Source organism: Physeter macrocephalus, chromosome 9 (assembly GCF_002837175.3).
Source record: "Physeter macrocephalus isolate SW-GA chromosome 9, ASM283717v5, whole genome shotgun sequence".
Taxonomy (NCBI): Eukaryota; Metazoa; Chordata; class Mammalia; order Artiodactyla; family Physeteridae; genus Physeter; species Physeter macrocephalus.
In genome coordinates, this window is record NC_041222.1 from 4,052,938 (window position 1) to 4,071,922 (window position 18,985).

An 18,985-nucleotide genomic window follows, 5' to 3' on the forward strand; every position below is an offset into this window, starting at 1 on the left:
TTAGAGCTAACCTGTCATTCATGTTAGCAGAGTGTTCATTAGTTCACGTAACTAATATGTATTGCACTTTACTATGTTCTCAGCTTAAGTTTAAGGTCTTGATGATGAACCAAATAGCCATAGTCCCTTTCTCCCCTGGAGCTTGCAAGGAGTTAGTCAGAACTAACGAAATCAGAACACAGGGGAAAGTGTTTCAGGTGGGAGTGATGGCACGTGAAGAGGCCTGGAGGTGGGAATGCAAATGGCACGTTTGAAGAATTGGAAGAAGGCCAGTGGGCGTGAGCCCAGAGAATGATGGAGAGAGAGAGGTGGGACTGAGCCTAGAGCTGTAGTAGAGGCCAAATTGTGGAGCTTTTCAGGCCATGCTAAATATTTGGTTTTTTGTTTGTTTTTGTTTTTTATCCTAAAAGCAATGACCTTACCATGGATCAACATGCTATGCTGCTGAGAACACCAAGTCCTATCACTCCTGGGAAAGGCATTATCTACTGGAATTTATAATGGGACATCCTACCAGGATGGGTGAGTTACTTTCACCCCTGGGTGAGGGGAAACTACTCAGTTTCTACTGGGATCCCATTGTCCTACTGCAAACTGGCCCTGTGGAAACACTCTATACCTGGAATGGAACATGCACCATTTAAAGAAGGGAGAAGTTGTGGGTCATTACCTGGTATATCCCTCCCCAGTCATTGCCTCATGCCTGACAGTGCTGTCTCCCCCTGCTAACATGTATGGTACCCACAACTAGGTCAGATTCCTAAAGCTGCAGCCAATTAGCATCTGAGGATCAGGTCACAGTGTAATCCTTATAGAAAGGGAAAGCCTTCCCATACAAGTTCCTACTAAAAATATATCTTTGGGGCCTTAGGCTTGTGCTGCTCTTCCAGTGTCTGGTCATGAGATGGGCACCTGATGGAAATACCTTTCTACAGTGGGCCCATTTGTATGCCCAGCAAAGGAGTCAACCCAACTGTTGGGTATGTGGGCAGCTGCCCCTCTCTAGCTCGTCAGGATGGCCATGGTGGGTATCACCACTCTAGGAAGGGGATTGGAAGGCCGTAAAGCACTCCACTGAGAAAGAATAAGGTAGGACTAGTATTTTTTTTTTAATGTATTTATTTATTTATTTATTTTTGGCTGTGTTGGGTCTTCGTTGCTGTGCGCGGGCTTTCTCTAGTTGCAGCGAGCGGGAGCTACTCTTTCGTTGCGGTGCGCAGGCTTCTTAATGCGGTGGCTTCTCTTGTTGCGGAGCACGGGCTCTAGGCGCGTGGGCTTCAGTAGTTGAGGCACACGGGCTTATTTGCTCTGCGGCATGGTGGGATCTTCCCGGACCAGGGCTCGAACCCTTGTCCCCTGCCTTGGCAGGCAGATTCTTAACCACTGCGCCACCAGGGGAGCCCAGGACTAGTATTCTTAATCCATCTGATATTACCAATACTGATCCAGAAACCTGGCCTGTGGCACACACAATCAAAACACTGGGCATGGATGTTCCTTTTCTGTCAATCAAACTACACAGACAGCCCATCAACTACAGACATCAACTACAGGTCCGAAAAACACCAGCATGGTTGGCTATGCTCAGATTTGGGAGGGGTTCATGTGGCTTATCCCGGGTTATGAACATTTGAGCACCTTACACTCCTATGTTGGGAACAGAAAAATCCCTCTAAACAGAACCAACCAAATTGCACCAGAACCGTGTAGTCATTCTGTCACATTAAAAGACAGTGATTTGTTTGGCACTGACTGGTTACACCACCCAGGTGTTTGTTTATTGGGTGACCCCCAATGGGACCCAGTGGTTGTGTGGCACAGATCTTTGACTGTGGCTTCCATTTGTGCGATTGGGCTGCTGCACCGTGGTTTTTACCTGGACACAGGGGAGAATTTGCCACACGGTAAAAAAAATTGCCAACCTCCCTCTTCACAGGGCCAGACGGACATTTTTTTTTTTTCAGATGGACATCTTTTGTTTTCCATTGGTACAATCATTTGGCCACCATCTTCGTTTCCTCCATTGGCCTGGAGGACATTATAACACACATAGAAGCCCTTACTAAATTCACCCAACAAGACTTAATTGATAGCTGGCAAAACCTGTCTCTACTGAACACTGAATGTCTCTAATGAGAAAAGCTGTCATCTAAAATAGGATGGCCTGGACATTATTACTGCCTTGCAAGGAGACACCTGTGGCATTATTCAAACATCGTGTGTGTGTTCATACCTGGTGAGTGTACTAATGTATCATTTTATTAAATCACATGAGGGCACAAGTGACTGCCCTGAGTGATCTGACCCCCCAGCCTTGGGAACTTAGTAAATCAGTGAATCAGTGGTTCGGATCATGGGGCTTTTGGTGGAAAAATTTGTTACTTATTTTGGGAATCATTATTCTAAACTTTGTTTTCTCTTGCATGTGCCTATACTATTGCTGTGATATCTGCCTCCAAAGCAGCCAAATAGCCACCAAATGAGCCACCTCCATGCCAGTGAAACCCCTTGCTGAACCCTTGCAAATGGTTCAAGGTATTTAGCTAATGCTCAAAAAACCCAAACTCTGCGATGGCTTTCAGGGAAAGGTTTTTAAAGACAGGGTGAGGGAGAGGGCTGTGGGGTGTGTGATCAGCTCGTGGACGTTCTTCTGATTGGCTGGTGGTGAGGTAATCGGGAGTCAACAGCATCAACCTTCTGGTTCCAACCCGTCTGGGGTCTACGTGCTTGTGGGCAGCACGCAGTTCACTTCTTCCACCTGGCGGGGGCTTCAGTATCTGCAAAACAGCTCAAAGGACGTGGCTCAGAATGTTACCTATAGCCCTTGAGGAGGCAATAAAGGTCCTTGACTTTGTTTAATGGCTAAATTATTATTATTTTGTCTGGCTTGACTGTTTTATTTCTGCATTTTCTCACTTCTCTGATGAAATTTATTCTTTGGAACTCGAGGAAGGCCTAGGAGGCTAAAGTTTTTCTACAAACAAGAGGTAAGCGGAGGACGTAGCAGGGCGGGGATCTGTCCCAGGAGGTCCTGTTCAGTTACATTGGGGGAGGTCACGGAGAAGACTTGGCTTCTGATTGACCTGTGTGTCGGACCTGGCTGATTGGAGGCACCTCACCCCTTCCTCTGTCCTTGAAATATACACCCTGCCAACGAGATGGAGCAGAGGGGTGCCCACGTGGGAGCCATTTTCAAGAGAACATTGAGAGAACAGTGTGTTGTTGAGACCATCTGAATGGCATGGGTGTCTGAACCCACTGAAAGCCTCTGTATAAGCTTTTAAGATCCTGACTGGCGGGGGGTGGAGATCTACTTGTGACCACCAGGACAAGCCTTACAAGTAATTCCCCCTGCTTATTCAGGGGATTCCTGCCCCTCTCCTCTGTGGCAGCTGAACTATGCTTTCTATAAGCGGTGGTGGGGGGGCTTGTGTGTGGGTGACCTTCCTATTCCCCTTTATCTTTCACAATCATCTCCCCTAATATCTTTTTTCTGCTATCTAATTATGTTTTGGTATTTGTTTATCGTAGACCCTGAACTGATGCTATAGTTAACAGAAAATGTTAAACATGTATTTTCAGATTGTTTCTGTTCTTTGGTTATTATGAATAATGCTACTATGAACATTCATGTAGAGGCTTTTGTGTGGACATATGTTTTCTTAGTTATATACCTAGGAATGGAATTGCTGGGTCATATGGTAACTCTATGTTTAAGTTTTTGAGAAACTGCCAACATTTTCCAAAGTGGCTACATTATTTTACAATCTTACTACCAGTGCAGAAGGGTTCACCCTTCTCTCATGCCTTGCCAACATTTTGATATTGTCCATTAAAAAAAAGATTTAACCATCCTAGTGGAAGTGAAGTGGTATCTCCTTGTGGTTTTGATTTGCACTTCTCTGGTAAGTAATGATGTTGAATATTTTTCATGTGCTAATTGGCCGTTTGTATCATTTATTTGGAGAAGTGTCTATTTAAATCCTTTGTGCACTTTAAAATTGGGTTATTAGTCTTCTTATTGTTGATTGTAAGAGTGCTTTATATATTCTTATACAAATATCTTACCAGTATGTGATTTGAATATATTTTCTACCTTTCAGTGGGTTGTCTATTCATTCTCCTGATGGTATCTTTTGAAGTACAAAACCTGGTGATTTTGATAAAGTCCCATTTATCCATTTATTTTTTCTATTTCTGCTTATGCTTTTGGTGTCATACCTAAGAAACCATTGCCTAATCTAAGGTCACAAAGATTCATTCCCACACTTTCTTTTAAACATTTTGTAGTTTTAGCTTTTACATTGAGTTAATTTTGGTATGTGTGAGGTAAAGGTTCAGCTTCATTCGTTTGCATTTGGGTGTCCAGTCGGCCCAGCACTATTTGTTGAAAACACTATTCTTTCCCCATTGAATTGTACTGGCAGCCTTATTGAAAATAACTTGCCCATAAATGTGAAGGTTTATTTGTTGACCCTTAATTGTATTCCTTTGATCTATATGTCTAAACTTATGCTAGAATGGCATTAACCTTTTCTTTTTTTTTTGTCCTTTTCTTAATTGAAGTATAGTTGCTGTACAATAGTATATGTTACAGGTGTACACTATAGTGATTCACAATTTTTAAAGGTTATACTCCATTTATAGTTATAAAATATTAGCTATATTCCCCATGTTGTACAACATATCCTTGTAGCTTATTTTATACCTAATAACGTGTACCTCTTGATCCCCTACCCTTATCTTGCCCCTCCCCCCTTCCCTCTCCCCACTGGTAACCACTAATTTGTTCTCTATATCTGTGAGTCTGCTTCTTTCTTTCTTCCTTCCTTTCTTTCTTTTATTTATTTATTTTGGCTGCATTGGGTCTTCGTTGGTGTGCGCAGGCTTTCTCTAGTTGAGGTGAGCGGGGGCTGTTCTTTGTTGTGGTGCCCGAGCTTCTCATTGAGGTGACTTCTCTTGTTGTGGAGCGCGGGGTCTAGGCAAGCGGGCTTCAGTAGTTGTGGCACGCGGGCTTATTTGCTCCACAGCATGTGGGATCTTCCTGGACCAGGGATCGAACCCGTGTCCCCTGCATTGACAGGCGATTCTTAACCACTGTGCCACCAGGGAAGTCCCTGCTTCTTTTTGTTATATTCACTAGTTTGTTGTATTTTTTAGATTCCACATATAAGTGATATCATACGATATTTGTCTTTCTCTGTCTGACTTATTTCACTTAGCATAAGGCCCTTCAAGTCCATCCATGTTGCTGCAAATGGCAAAATTTCATGCTTTTTAATGGCTGAGTAGTAGTCCATTGTGTGTGTATGTGTGTGTGTTTGTGTGTATGTACCACATCTTTATCCATTCATCTGTTGATGGACACTTAGGTTGCTTCCATATCTTGGCAATTGTAAATAATGCTGCTATGAACATTAGGGTGCATGTATCTTTTCAAATTAGTGGTTTTGGTTTTTTTGTATATATACCCAGAAGTGGAATTGCTGGGTCATATTGTAGTTCTATTTTCAGTTTTTTGAGAAACCCCCATACTGTTTTCCATAGTGGCTGCACCAATTTACATTCCCACAAACAGTGTAGGAGGGGTCCCTTTTCTCCATATCCTCACCGACATTTGTTATTTGTGTTCTTTTTGATGACAGCCATTCTGACAGGTGTGAAGTGATATCTCATTGTGATTTTGATTTGTATTCCCTGATGATTAGTGATGTTGAGCATCTCTTCATACGAAGTACAGCATTGTCTTAATTAATGCAGTTTTGTTGTAAGTTTTTATTTATTTATTTATTTAATTTATTTTTGGCTGTATCACGTCTTAGTTGCAGCACGTGGGATCTTCGTTGAGGCATGCAGGATCTTTCATTGCGGTGCGCGGTCTCTTCATTGTGGTGTGTGGGCTTCTCTGTAGTTGTGGCGCACGGGTTCCAGAGCTTGTTGTAAGTTTAGAAATCAGGAAGTGTGAGTCTTCTGACTTTGCTCTTCTTTTTCAACAATATATTGGTTATTCTGGTTCCCTTGCATTTCCATGTGAATTTTAGGGTCAGCTTATCAGTTTCTGCAAAAAAGATAGCTGAAATCTTGATAAGGATTGCACTGAATTCAAATAGTTTATTATTTCTAATAGGTTTTTTTTTGGTTGATTTTTTAGGAGTTCAAAAGTATACAGCATCTGTCATTTGCAAGTAGAGGTAGTTTTACTTCTTTCTTTACAGTCTGGTTGTCTTCTATTTCCTTTTCTTACTTAATCGTGCTGGCTGGAACCTCTAGTACAAGGTTGAATAGAAGTGGCAAGAGTATCCATCTTTGTGTCATTCTTGATCTTAGAAGGGCAGGAATAGGAAGACTAAAGATAAAGGGATAGTGACACTCACAAGAAAAACAGATAATGTCCAGGTGATTAGAGTGGACTGGTGTGAGAGGATACTTTTTGCAGATGACATGAGACTTACCCTGGGTGGGCCTGGAGTAGAGGAATGTGCCACATGGGGAAAAATAATACTAAAAGGAAAGTCCCTGAGGGAAAATATGTATGGTATATATGAGTGAGTGAGGGCTCAGACATAGTCAGCATCCTATTTTTTAATAATTTTGGGGCAGGAAATGGAGAGGAAACTCTTGGAGAGCGTGAGAGATGTGAGGGAGAGAGCCACTTCAATATTTAATATCATTCTAAAGTAATAGATTGTTTCACTAAAAAAAATAACACACTGCATACTAAAAACCACTGAATTATAGACTTTAAAAATGAATTTTATGGTATATGAACTATATCTCAATAATACTGTTATTAAAAAATAACGTATACTGAAATGGAAAAAAAAATTATTATTCACATGAACTCTACATAGAGAAGCATTTTCCAATGGTAACAGTGGCTGAAGAGTCACAAGGAGGAATTTTTTTTTTTTTTTTGTGCCATGCCTCAGGGCTTGAGGGATCTTAGTTCCCCGACCAGGGATTGAACCCGAGCCCTCAGCAGTGAAAGTGCTGAGTCCTAACCACTGGGCCGCCAGGAAGTCCCAGGAATTTTTTTTTATTGGTTTCACATATGTAAATTGAAAACCCATTTATGTCAAAAAAATCAAGAAGAAAACTGAAGGACGAAAATGTGATTCAGGAAAGTTTGCACTGTGAATAGGCAAATATAAAGTTTAAATGCTTAATATGAAAAGGACTTACAGAAAGAGAAAAACAAATACCGTATGCTAACACATATATATGGAATCTAAAAAAAAAAAAGCTTCTGAAGAACCTAGGGGCAGGACAGGAATAAAGACGCAGAGGTAGAGAATGGACTTGAGGACACGGGGAGGGGGAAGGGTAAGCTGGGACGAAGTGAGAGAGTGGCATGGACATATATACACTACCAAATGTAAGGGGAGGGAGACGCAAGAGGGCGGGGATATGGGGATATATGTATACGTATAGCTGATTCACTTTGTTATACAGCAGAAACTAACACAACACTGTAAAGCAATTATACTCCAAAAAAGATGTTAAAAAAAAAACAAAACAATGTATGTATTCATTGATTTCCCAGCTCTTGAAGAGGTCAGAATACTACCGTATATTTTGATGTTTTTTGATATAATAATCTAAAATAGCTAGTCACTGCACATATTTTAAGCATATTTTAATTGTCTAAAAGCCATTTAAATTTCCGTTATTGTAGATTATCTGCTTATATCCTTTGCCTTTGTTTTATTAGATTGTAAATCTTGTACTCAGTACTTTATATATTAAAATATGCCTTTTATTTGCCATATGCATTGCAAATATTTTCCTCAGTTTATTTTTTCTCATTTATTAAAGGTATATGTTTTTTGCCATATGGGAACATTAAATTTTTATGTAATGAACATGAAGTTTTTTAAAAAATTTGTTTCTGAATTCTTCTTTGTGCTTATAACTTTTTCTCTGTGATTCGGGTGCCTATATATGCACCAAAACTTATTTAAGATGACTTATGTTTTATTTTAATGCTGTTATGATTTCACATTTTTAAAAATAAATTTATTTATTTATTATTTATTTATTTTTGGCTGCGTTGGGTCTTCGTTGCTGCTCTAGTTGCAGTGAGCGGGGGCTACTCTTCATTGCGGTGCACGGGCTTCTAATTGCGGTGGCTTCCCTTGTGGAGCACGGGCTCTAGGCACGTGGGCTTCAGTAGTTGTGGCACGTGGGCTCAGTAGTTGTGGCGCACGGGCTTAGTTGCTCCACGGCATGTGGGATCTTCCCAGACCAGGGCTCGAACCTGTGTCCCCTGCACTGGCAGGCGGATTCTTAAGCACTAAGCCAGCAGGGAAGCCCCCACATTTTTTTATATGTTAATCTTTTATCTCTTCAAAATTGATTTTGGTTTCAGGAGTGAGGTTGAGATTTAAATGTATTTATTGAGTTATGAAAACACCATTCCTTGTATAATTCATCTTTTCCTAATTGATTTGAAGTGCACCTTGATTATATGCTGAATTCTCACATTCATTTGTGACTATATTTAGACTTTCTATTTTTTACCTTCTTGTGTCTCTCTATTCATTACCCAGTACCAAACTCTTAACTAATAAATGTGGTATTTTTGTTTTTGGCTGTTCACAAACATTTCAGTTCCCTCTCTTTCCAGGCACATGGCAGGATTGTACTTGTCCATCCCTTTGAAATTAGATGTGGCCATGAGACTTACTTTGGCAATGAAGTTAAAGTGGAAATTATGTGTTTTGCTTATAGGTGGGAGTTTAAGATCTAGGATGCAATTTGCCATGCTCCTTCTTTCCTGTCCTTGTAACAAGCAACACTCTGCATGGAGGCATCGTCAGCCTGTACTTCCAATCGAGGCTGATGCAAAGCAGAGTCCCTCTATCAACCTTCAGGGAATTTACAGAGTGACTGGAAAACAAACTCTATAGTTTTAATTCATTGCTACTTTGGGTCTGTTTGTTAATGCAGAATGATCTAGTCTATGTCTTTTTTTTTAAACATCTTTATTGGAGTATAATTGCTTTACAATGGTGTGTTAGTTGCTGCTGTATAACAAAGTGAATCAGCTATACATATACATATATCCCCATATCTCCTCCTTCTTGACTCTCCCTCCCACCCTCCCTATCCCACCCCTCTAGGTGGTCACAAAGCACCGAGCTGATCTTTATTGATGTAGAATTTGTATCTAGAATGGGAGTAGTACACATAACCAAAACCTAAAAAGTAAGGTTTAGGAGCAGGGTAGGGGATGTAGGGAAGTTGTTATTGGAGACTGGAGATACGTCAATACAGATTATGGTGAAATATTTGGTAAAACTTTTGCCATTGACAACTTGAGAAGCAGATAGTATTACTAATGAACTTGGAGCTCTAGAGGAAAAACTCAGGCATCTGAATGTTACTAGCATATGTTGGTGGATGTCGGCTGCTTTTGAAAAAGTATTATAAGAAAGAGTTGAAGTCAGAAAAGATTTGGCCAATTTGTAAATAGGTCTGGAAAGGGATAGAAATAATGGATGAATTCAGAGGCTTGATAGGGATGGATGAGACAAATGCTTTCAACATCAAACAGTGAAACATATAACTAAGGAAGTCTTGGTGAAACAAAGGCCAATTAACATTCACATATGTGGGAAAGTTAAATTACAGGTGTACCAATTATTGAACCCTCTGAATTGATTAAGGTGTCATGGAGTAAAAATTCTGTGAGGTATCTGATAAATTCCTACAATGGACTAGATGGCTCAAAGGAAATAGACTAAGAATAGATTCTCCCAGGCCCTGAACCAAGATGGCGGAGTAGAAGGACGTGCTCTCACTCCCTCTTGTGAGAACACCAGAATCACAACTAGCTACTGGACAATCATCAACAGGAAGACACTGAAACTCACCAGAAAAGATACCCCATATCCAAGGACATAGGAGAGTCCACAATGAGATGGTAGGAGGGGCACAATCACAGTAAAATCAAATCCCATAAGTGCTGGGTGGGTGACTCGCAGACTGGAGAACACTTACACCACAGAAGTCCACCCACTGGAGTGAAGGTTCTGAGCCCCACGTCAGGCTTCCCAACCTGGGGGCCCGGCAACGGGAGGAGGAATTCCTAGAGAATCAGACTTTGAAGGCTGGTGGGATTTGATTGCAGGACTTCGACAGGACTGGGAAAAACAGAGACTCCACTCTTGGAGGGCACACACTAAGTAGTGTGCACATCGGGACCCAGGGGAATTTAAGGCTTACAGTTTTCTCTGTTTGTGCATATGATACTGATATAACAAAACATGTTAACCCAGAGATTCTACGGGATTTTTTTCATTTTAAAGGAATCTGTATATTGCATAAGCTTGATGACTACTGTTCCAGATGATTTACCGGAAAGCAATCCAAAAGTGACCACCTAGAGGGGTGGGATAGGGAGGGTGGGAGGGAGAGTCAAGAAGGAGGAGATATGGGGATATATGTATATGTATAGCTGATTCACTTTGTTATACAGCAGTGACCCCAGGGGATACTGAACCAGACCTACCTGCTAGTGTTGGAGGGTCTCCTGCAGAGGTGGGGGGTGGCTGCGGCATACCGTGGGGACAACGACACTGCCAGCAGAAGTTCTGGAAAGTACTCCTTGGCGTGAGCCCTCTCAGAGTCCGCAATTAGCCTCACCAAAGAGCTCAGCTAGGCTCCAGTGTTGGGTCGCCTCAGGCCAAACAACCAGCAGGGAGGGAACCCAGCCCCACCCATCAGCACTCAACCGGATTAAAGTTTTACTGAGCTCTGCCCACCAGAGCAACAGTCAGCTCTACCCACCACCAGTCCCTCCCATCAGGAAACTTGCACAAGCCTCTTAGATAGCCTCATCCACCAGAGGGCAGACAGTAGAAGCAAGAAGAACTACAATCCTGCAGCCTGTGGAACAAAAACCACATTGACAGAAAGATAGACAAGGTGAAAAGGCAGAGGGCTATGTACCAGATGAAGGAACAAGATAAAACCCCAGAAAAACAACAAAATGAAGTGGAGATAGGCAAGAGATAGGCAACCTTCCAGAAAACGAATTCAGAATAATGATAGTGAAGGTGATCCAGGACCTCGGAAAAAGAATGGAGGCAAAGATCGAGAAGATGCAAGAAATGTTTAACAAAGACCTAGAAGAATTAAAGAACAAACAAACAGAGATGAACAATACAATAACTAAAATGAAAAATACACTAGAAGGAATCAAGAGCAGAATAACTGAGGCAGAATTACAGCCTAGTGTAATAGACACCCTTGGCTTGGAGCAGAAGTTTTTGACTTCCGCCTGGTGATCACAATTGCTACGTCTCATAATCTACACTTGAGGAAAGAAGAGACGTAAGTTATCCCCCTACATCCTTCCAGTCCCCAGGGATTTAAGTTATGTACATTAATATTTTGAGGGTCACTTTTGGATTGCTTTCCGGTAAATCATCTGGAACAGTAGTCATCAAGCTTATGCAATATACAGATTCCTTTAAAATGAAAAAAATCCCGTAGAATCTCTGGGTTAACATGTTTTGTTATATCAGTATCATATGCACAAACAGAGAAAACTGTAAGCCTTAATAAATGTGATAATATACATTTTTTTGTTCTTTAATCTGTTTATTTTTAAATATGTTTCACATGTACAACATTATGTTTCGACATCTGTATGCACTACAGCATGTTCATAACCAAAAGTGTGGTTTCCCTCTGTCACCATAGAGTTGACCCCCTTTACCCATTTCAGCCACCTCCCACCCTCCTTTCCCTCTGGTAACCACTGCTCTCTTCCCTGTATCTGTGTTTTTTTTTTTTAGTTTGGTTTGTTTGTTTGGGGATTTATTATTATTATTTTATTTATGTGAGTGAAATCATGCAGTGTTGTCTTCTCTTTCTGACTTATTTCACTTAGCATAATACCCTCAGGGTCCATCTGTGTTGTTGCAAATGGCAAGATTTCAATTTTTTTTAATGGCTGAGTAGTATTTCATTGTATGTACAGTTGACCCCTTGTACAACGCAGGGGTAGTCTGCATATAACTGCGGATTCAATCAACCACAGACTGTGTCGTACTCTAGTGTTTACTGTTGAAAAATATCCACTTGTAAGTGGACCTGCAAAGTTCAAACCCACAGTGTTCAAGTGTCAACTGTATGTACCACATCTTATTTATCCATTCATCTGTCGATGGGCACTTAGGTTGTTTCCATACCTTGTCTATTGTAAATAATGCTGCAATTAAGGGTGTTATAATTAGTGTTTTTTCTTTTATAATTAGTGTTTTCATATTCTTCAGATAAATACACAGAAGTGGAATAACCAGATCATATGGTAGTTCTATGCTTTTTAAAAATATTGATGGGCACTTAGGTTGTTTCCATACCTTGTCTATTGTAAATAATGCTGCAATTAAGGGTGTTATAATTAGTGTTTTTTCTTTTGTAATTAGTGTTTTCATATTCTTCAGATAAATACACAGAAGTGGAATAACCAGATCATATGGTAGTTCTATCCTTTTTTTAAATATTCATTAGTCCATACCCTTGAAGGGGTCTCTTTATGTATTTCTCCTTGATGTTTCTTTTATTTATTTATTTATTTATTTATTTATTTATGGCTGCGTCGGGTCTTAGTTGCTGCACACGGGATCTTTTATTGCAGCATGCAGGCTCTTCATTGCAGCACATGGGCTTCTCTCTAGTTGTGGCGTGTGGGCTCTGTGGTTGCAGCACTGGACTCTCTAGTTGTGACATGTCTAAGTCATTAATACAGATACAAACTAAATTCAAGCTAAGTGTTGTAGACATATTTCAAATAAGAACACTAATTAAAAGACATATGATGTGTTTGTTAAGTGAAACTAAATCAGTAGTGGTGGCATTATTAGCAGAGATCTTAAATTCAAGTCCAGTTCTGAACTTCATCTCTTCCTGTTTTTTTAACTTTGCCAACACTATACATGCAGATAGAGATTTTTAATATAACAAAATGGTATTAATAATTTCAAATCTTTATTTACTAGTTTCAGATAATAAAACCAGATGCTTAGTCCAAACTTTTCTAGTAATCAATCATATAAAACAAATTTTAATGAAGGTCAATTGATAACTTTTAGTAGAAGGCAGGTATGAGTTGCACTATTATATAAACCCACATTAAATAGTATCCAATCTAGTTATTTCTGAAATCACTAATAGGAAAATAGTATCTGAATTTATCTTTATTTAGGGGAGATATTGAAAAACACTTTTAATTTCAACATGGAATTTGCTGGTTGATGCTTGAATGGAATAAATAAATACTGGAAATAGTAATTTAAAAATGAAAGAAATGCTGCCTAATGTTTTGGAAAAATGGACATTTCTCTGGCTTGCCATCACTCAAAATACAGGTTAAGAATGGCCAAATTAGGGCTTCCCTGGTGGCGCAGTGGTTGGGAGTCCGCCTGCCGATGCAGGGGACATGGGTTCATGCCCCGGTCCGGGAAGATCCCACATGCCGCGGAGCGGCTGGGCCCGTGAGCCATGGCTGCTGAGCCTGCGCGTCCGGAGCCCCTGTGCTCCGCAACGGGAGAGGCCACAACAGTGAGAGGCCCACGTACGGCAAAAAAAAAAAAAAAAAAAAAAAAAGAATGGCCAAGTTAAAGAAAGTCTAATGAAAGTAGAAAAGAGGCAGAAATGAGAGCAGTAGAACTGGAAATGTGAAGGGTCAGGATATGCCACACAAAATATGCTTCTTTGGCAACAAAATGATTTTTTTTTTTTTTTTTTTTTTTGTGGTATGCGGGCCTCCCTCTGCTGTGGCCTCTCCCGTTGCGGAGCAGGGGCTCCGGACGCGCAGGCCCAGAGGCCATGGCTCACGGGCCCAGCCGCTCCGCGGCATGTGGGATCTTCCCAGACCGGGGCACGAACCCGGTTCCCCTGCATTGGCAGGCGGACGCGCAACCACTGCGCCACCAGGGAAGCCCAACAAAATGATTTTTTTGTCCCTAGTTTTTTGTGTTTTTTTTTACTTTTATTTTTATTTAAAAAATTTTTGGAGTGTGGTTGATTTACAGTGTTGTGTTAGTTTCAGGTGTACAGCAAAGTGAGTCAGTTATACATATACATATATCCACTCTTTTTTTTTTTTTAAGATTCTTTTCCCATATAGGCCATTACAGAGTATTGAGTAGAGTTCCCTGTGCTATACAGCAGGTTCTTATTAATGATCTATTTTATATATAGTAGTGTGTATATGTCAATACTTTGGGATTGGGCATCAAAATGATTTTGAGCTGAATGCATTTAGTTTCTGAAATCCCATATCTGCCTAAAAGCAGAGCCTCCCCAAAGATCTCAAAAGTGACTAAATCTTCTTCTGCAAAGCAACTGTAATCTTCTCATCACACCCAAGCAGATTTTGTCACAAGGCTGACATATCCCCCATTGGTTCTTCTAAGGTCCCTTTGATCTTTCCAAGATGTCATTTGTTTTTCTATAAGTGCCCTTTCTCGCCTTCCCCTTCCCCTTCCCCTAGTGAATTAGGTCTATAGACCCCAAATTCCAACCATCCCTTTGAGGTATTCATCTCTGAGTTCTCCCTTGTGTATGCTCAATGCACATGTAAATGAATTTGTTTTTCTCTTGTTAAAAAAAAAAGTGAACTCATAACAAATCAAAGTTCTTATAATTGTTTCCATTTTTCTTTAAATTGGAATGTACAAACTAGGAAAGATCTTTTCTTGCTAATAAGCTAATACATTCAGAAGAGTAAAAGTTGTGAATTAATTTCTGTCACACTAAATTGTTTTCTTAATGCTGTATCAAAGTTTCAATGACTTAAAAAAAGTTGACACTAAGGACTTATTTTATAAAATGTGTTTCAATTCGAAGAGTTTGGTCTTTAAACTTAAATTGTTCAATAGACATATTAAAGATGTTGGGCAATTATTTCATGCTTGCTTTGGGACAAGCCATTTTAATGGTATGTAGAATTCCTTAACAACATCAAAATTGGGTGATCTCATTTTTATGTTATTTTGTTGCAATTGCTATGGTAAATAAATATAGGAGTACAAGCTCTGGAATTTCATGAATTAGGCTTCTAAAAAGAGGCCTCCAGAGTCCATTACATTACTTGCTGCCAAAGATCAAACACAGGCCTGAGTCCCTGCCTCCCATGATTTAATCAGCTGATCACTGTGTTTGTTCTGTCTCACTTACATGAATAGGATTAAAGCACCATAAAATTGTGTGAAAGCATATTTTATTATTATAAAAGATAATAACACATTGATCCCTATTTTTTTATGGATTATGGGTGTTTAATTAGCCTAGTGATAAGATTGGAGAATGGGTTAGCTAATTGATAGAGAAGAAAAAACCCTTAATCCCATCAATATTTACTCTTGGTAAACACTCTGTTGGAGAATGATATGCAAGCTAGGACATTTCACTGGGTAAGGAATTAGGGTGAATGAGAGAAGGATTGCCACTCGTTGGCCATTTATCCAGCCACTCTTTCCTGAGTGCTTGCTTTGCGCCAGACACCATGCTAGGCACTGGATACAGAGGTGAAGTAACCACAGCCTCTTCCCTCCAGGAGCACATAGTCAAATAGAGGAATTGAGCTTTTCAAAGTGCATCCTACCAACATCTGAAAAACCTGAATTCACTTTGGTTGTGTAATACCCACAGTGATTGTAGCAGTAATGGTGGCAGCCACAAGAACAATTATTATTTGAGCCTTTTACTACATGGCATCCCTATAAGCATGTAATACTTAGTCAGTGTTGTAGACACATTTCAAATAAGAACACTAATTAAAAGACATATGATGACGGGCTTCCCTAGTGGCGCAGTGGTTGAGAGTCCACCTGCCGATGCAGGGGACACGGGTTCGTGCCCCGGTCCGGGAAGATCCCACGTGCCGCGGAGCGGATGGGCCCGTGAGCCACAACTGAGCCTGCGAGTCCGGAGCCTGTGCTCCGCAATGGGAGAGGCAACAACAGTGAGAGGCCCGAAAAGACATATGATGTTGTTTAAATGAAACTAAATCATTTAGTGGTGGCGTTAATATTGGTGATTTTTTTTTTTTTTTTTTGAAGTACGCAGGCTCAGCGGCCATGGCTCACGGGCCCAGCAGCTCCGCGGCATGCGGGATCTTCCCGGACCGGGACACGAACCCGTGTCCCCTGCATCAGCAGGCGGACCCCCATCCACTGCGCCACCAGGGAAGCCCAATACTGAGGATTTTACATTCAAGTCCAGTTCTGAATCTTTGTTAAATTAAGACTGTGGAGAACCTCAGTGATCTACTTTTGAAATATTTCAACAGGAATAGCAATTCTTATGTGCTATTTCCTACATATAAGTCCTGTTTTAAGCACTTTACAAATCTCATTTATAGGTATGAACTGTTATTACCCCCATTTACCAATGAGAAAAGTGAGGTGCATATAGGTTAAGATTTTTGCCCAAGATCACGTAGTTGGTGAGGGGTGGAGGTGGGGTTATAACTTTCCAGTCTATTAGCCTGAACACTAAGCTATTCAGCCTTTCAAAGTACGAACCCCAAAGTGCTATTGTGAGCACAAAATGAACAAAGCATGTAATACTTAGCATGGTGTCTGTTACACAGTCAACACACAACATATATTAACTTGTATTTTGTCATCACTACCCTCGCATATACCTCAGAGCCATTTCCGTCCTTGAGAAATGTGTTCCCTTTTCATCTTGGTCAATGTACAACATCATCAACCAACTCTTCTCCAGTCACTATAACCAGAACTTTATATATAATATTCTAATCCTTAAAGCAATCATTTATTTAAAAATTTGGTGTTATTAGCACTTTATACATAAACAGACTAGAAAAAAATAGACTAGAGCTCAGAGATGTTAAATAACTGCCAAATTCACAGAATTTGTAAGTGGTAGATCTCAGAATTATATTTACTTTTATTTGGCTCCAGAGCTATATTTTGGGCCATTATATCATGCTTATTATTCCACAGGAAGAAAATAAAGTGATGACCGAGTGAATGATTTGGGTAATGAGACACAAGTGTCTGCCATTTGTGATGTCTGGGCATTGATGAAGTAGTCTCCCATCTTATCCGTATCAGTGGCATGAAGTTGTTGCCAGGGACTTGAGGTGCATTTAAACTTCCCTTGAGAATACGTCCATACTTTCTTGCTCCTGCAATGGCAGGCATTGTACCTGACTTCCCCCAGGTGGCTCTAGAGGAAAGATCTCAGGGACCCCACAATCTCTAAATCTCACCTCGACTCCCTAGTCCTGACTTCCAGCCCCATGCACCGATTTGTCCTTCAGCACCATGGCCAGATCCCTGAAATATGACAGAAGGCTGGAGTCACAAAGTCCAGGGTCAGAGAAGTCCTTTCTTGACAGGTGAGTGTGTGGGTAGGGAAACTAAACTTCATTCTACATCTTGTTTCCCCCTGACCAATTTTTATCTTTCTTGATCAATAACCTGTCTCTCACTCTGGATCCATCCTGTTTAACATCATCCTTTCTCCTTTAGGCCCTCACAGCCATTCCCCTCTCTTTCCTCACCCTAACAATCTCTCTCACCAGCCCTCCTTTCTGTTCCTACTCTGATGTTCCATTTTTCACACCTGACCAGTTTTTTTTCATTTACATCATATCATAACCCCCCATTCTGCTCTCCTTCTTCCCTTTCTACATTCCCACCTTTCTCCTAGTCATCATTCACATGCCTTCCTCCTTTCTCCCCCAAATCTTTATTTCTGCTCATTATCTCTGCCCCAATCATTAAAAAGTTTTCCATCTTCAATTATGCTCTTCTTCTCATTTCAAAAGTTCTTCCTCTTATTTCCTTATTTTCTTACCATTCATCCATTCACTCTGTACTCTCTTTCTATCCTACATTTCCATTCTCTCATTCCCACCACTTTGCATTCTTTCTTTGTTTTCCCTTCCCATTTATTCTTTTCTCCACTGTGTCTTCATTTCTATGTCTCTGCTCACAGTGTTCCATTCAATCATCTCTTCATGGAAACCACACAATTATTTTTAGAAATATGGAAAGTTCAGAATGAAAGTTTAGAAGCAACTCCCATTTGAGAGTAAATTCTGCTTTCCAATAATTATTTTCTGAATTTTTGTCACATACATGCAGCTTATAATCTACACACATGTGCACACACATGCACACACACATACACACGCAGGCACACAGACAGTTATATCACATTCACTTCATTCAGAATGCCAGCTGTTCTCTAAGTAAAATAGAGGGCAGTTTTGGTATCAACTAGAAGAGTTTTTCTGTGTTACACCCTGCTGTGATTTTGTTATCACCTAGAAATCTCTTCATGACCTCAGCCCATCCTTGACCTCACCTAAGGCTGAGATGGGACCTGCTCCAAATAAGTTCCACCAGCCCCTTTGCTTATATTTGTTGCACCAATTATCATGCTGCTTTTCATCCAATGTTGATCTTCCTTTCTTTCCATACTGTGGTTTCTTCATGGCAGAGTCTTTGTGTAGTTTGTCTTAATGTCCCATTATAGAAAAGAAATATTTGTAGAACAGATAAATTAATCAATAAGTGGATGATAAATAAATGATCTTCTGGATCATGTGATTACCTTCTGCCCTTGATCTAGCCAAAATTATTTCCCGGGAACCATAGGCAAATTCAGGTATTCAGATAAATTTTTTAAAACCTAACCCTTCTCTTCTCTCTCTTCTCATATATTTCCAGAGGCACAGATTACAGTTGCCCATCACTATTCAAAGTAACAATTGTGCTTTGTGAGAAAAATAGTCTTTGCAGTTGCTTTTATAAATTATCAAAAATCTCCAGTGTGACTGATTTGTAGTAATCAGATCTACATTTTTTCTTCCCTGCTCCATACTCCACCGCCTTTCCTGCTTTTCTTTTTTTTTTTTTTTTTTTTTTTTTCCGGTAGGCGGGCCTCTCACTGCTGTGGCCTCTCCCGTTGCGGAGCACAGGCTCCGGAC

At 40.4% G+C, this 18,985-nt stretch overlaps 1 protein-coding gene across 1 annotated transcript in view; it reads left to right on the forward strand.

Moving 5' to 3' along the window:
* The first annotated feature begins 17,331 nt into the window (after positions 1-17,331).
* Positions 17,332-18,985, forward strand: part of OR1B1 (olfactory receptor family 1 subfamily B member 1) — a 17,267-nt gene continuing 15,613 nt past the window's right edge. The window contains 1 exon segment of the mRNA XM_028494289.2: positions 17,332-17,386. Coding sequence (XP_028350090.2) covers positions 17,332-17,386 — 55 coding nt within the window.